This window comes from Fukomys damarensis, unplaced genomic scaffold (genome assembly GCF_012274545.1).
Source record: "Fukomys damarensis isolate Sample0158 unplaced genomic scaffold, DMR_v1.0_HiC HiC_scaffold_33, whole genome shotgun sequence".
Lineage (NCBI taxonomy): Eukaryota > Metazoa > Chordata > Mammalia > Rodentia > Bathyergidae > Fukomys > Fukomys damarensis.
This window is the reverse complement of record NW_022900945.1, coordinates 44,564,664-44,566,590: the sequence shown is the minus strand read 5'-3', so window position 1 is coordinate 44,566,590 and position 1,927 is coordinate 44,564,664. Positions and strand designations below refer to the sequence as shown.

The 1,927-nt window shown below is 35.0% G+C and overlaps 1 protein-coding gene across 6 annotated transcripts in view; it reads left to right on the top strand.

Annotated features, from left to right (window-relative positions):
- The window catches only part of Ptpn22 (protein tyrosine phosphatase non-receptor type 22), a 69,608-nt gene that overhangs the window by 42,759 nt on the left and 24,922 nt on the right, over positions 1-1,927 (top strand). For all 6 annotated transcript variants that reach the window (XR_004515121.1, XM_010631253.2, XM_010631254.2 and 3 more), the window contains one exon: positions 209-236. Coding sequence is in view for 5 of the 6 variants with exons in the window: in XM_010631253.2 (XP_010629555.1) it covers positions 209-236 (28 nt within the window). In the remaining variant the exon portion in view is untranslated. The remainder of the gene's footprint in view (positions 1-208; positions 237-1,927) is intronic.

Genomic DNA, 1,927 nt, shown 5'->3' with positions numbered 1-1,927 from the left:
AAAAAAAAAAAAAAAAAAAAAAAAGTCACTGTAAGAGTTAAGGGTAACTTTTTATAATTCAACACTCTTATTAAGAAAAAGGGGATCTAGATTTCATAATTTTCTCTATAGGTATATGAAATACAATTTTCAAAAATGCAATTTATTGCTTAAAATTTGTATCATATGTGTGCATATTCTTATATTATTTCTTTCCTTTTTGTTTTAGAGTGTAAAACTCCAGAGTTCCAAAACAGGTAAAATTTTTTCTTGTCTTTAGATGATACCTCGCATTGAGAATAGCTCATTAAGGCCAGGGATTTAGCTCAGTGGTGCTGTGCTTGCCTTGCCAGTCCTGAGTTTGATACCCTGTACCGGAAAAAGAAAAAAAAAAAAGAATAGCTCATTAAATTTAGAGCAATTGACCTAAAGAGGCCTCATGATTCTCAAAATAAGTATTTATTAATTTATTTCTGGCTTTACCAGATTAGGAATTTTGTTGTCTTATGAGCAAAGTGGAGATAGGATTTAAAAATTCAGCTTTCATATATACTTTTTAAAAATATTATTTCAGATAGGACCTTTTAAAATTGAATACCCAAAGCAATCTTGAGCAAAAAGAACAAAGTAAAAAGCAATACATTACCTGACTTGAAAATAATACTACAAAGCTGTATTAATCAAAACAGCATGGTATTGGAATAAAAACAGGCATATAGACTGAGGAACAGAATGGAGAGAAGTAAACCCATGCATTTACAGCCGACTGAATTTTTCTAAACAAAGGTTCTATGAATATACATTGGAAAAAGGATGATGTTTTCAACAAATGGTGCTGGGAAAATTTGGTACCTACATGCAGATGAATGACATTCGATCTCTATCTTTTATTACTTACAAAAATCAATTCAACATGAGTTAAAGACTTAAATGTAAGACCTGAGACTATGAATAGGCCAGGGATTTAGCTCAGTGGTTCTGCTGCCTGCCTCACAAGTGCAAGGTCCTGAGTTTGATACCTGGTACCAAAAATAAATAAATAAACAAAAAGACATGAAACTACTAGAAGAAAACAGGAGAAATGCTTTAGGACATTGGAATGGGCAGGGATATTTTTTAAAAAAACAAGACTCCAAAAGCATAGGAAACATAAAAGCCAAAGTAAATAAATGAGATTACTTCAAATTAAAGCCCCATGAGCAAATGAAACAGTCATCAGAGTGAAAAGACAACCTATGGAATGGAAGAAAATATTTGCAAACTACATATCTGACAAGATATACATATCTTACATATCCAGAATATGTGAGGAACTAACAAAAAAAAACTCAATAGCAAAAATAAATAAATAAATATTTGCATTAAAAATGGTCAATAGAGAAGAAGGCAAGGTAGGGCATGCCGATAATCCCGGCATTCTGGGAGGCTGAGGCAAAAGGATCACATGTTTGAGCCCAGCCCGGGCAACTTAGTGACTTAGTGAGACCCTGTCTTGAAATAAAAATTTTTAAAAGGGCTGGGGCTGTAGCTGTGCATGAAGTCCAAGGTTTGAATCCCCAGTACTGAAGGGAGGCTGACTGGGGAAGGTAATAGACTGGAATAGACATTTTTTAAAGAAGACACACCAATGGCCAACAGGTGTATGAAAAGATACTCAGCATCATTCATTAGGGAAATGCAAGTCAAAACCACACTGAGGGGTCAGGGATTTAGCTCAGTGGTTCCACTGCCTGCCTTACAAGCACAAGAATCCAAGTTCAAGAACCCCAGTACCAAAAAAAAAAAAAAAAAAAAAAAAACACAAATGGCCAACGTGTATGAAAAGATACTCAGCATCATTCATTAGGGAAATGCAAGTCAAAACCACACTGAGGGGTCAGGGATTTAGCTCAGTGGTTCCACTGCCTGCCTTACAAGCACAAGAATCCAAGTTCAAGAACCCCCCAGT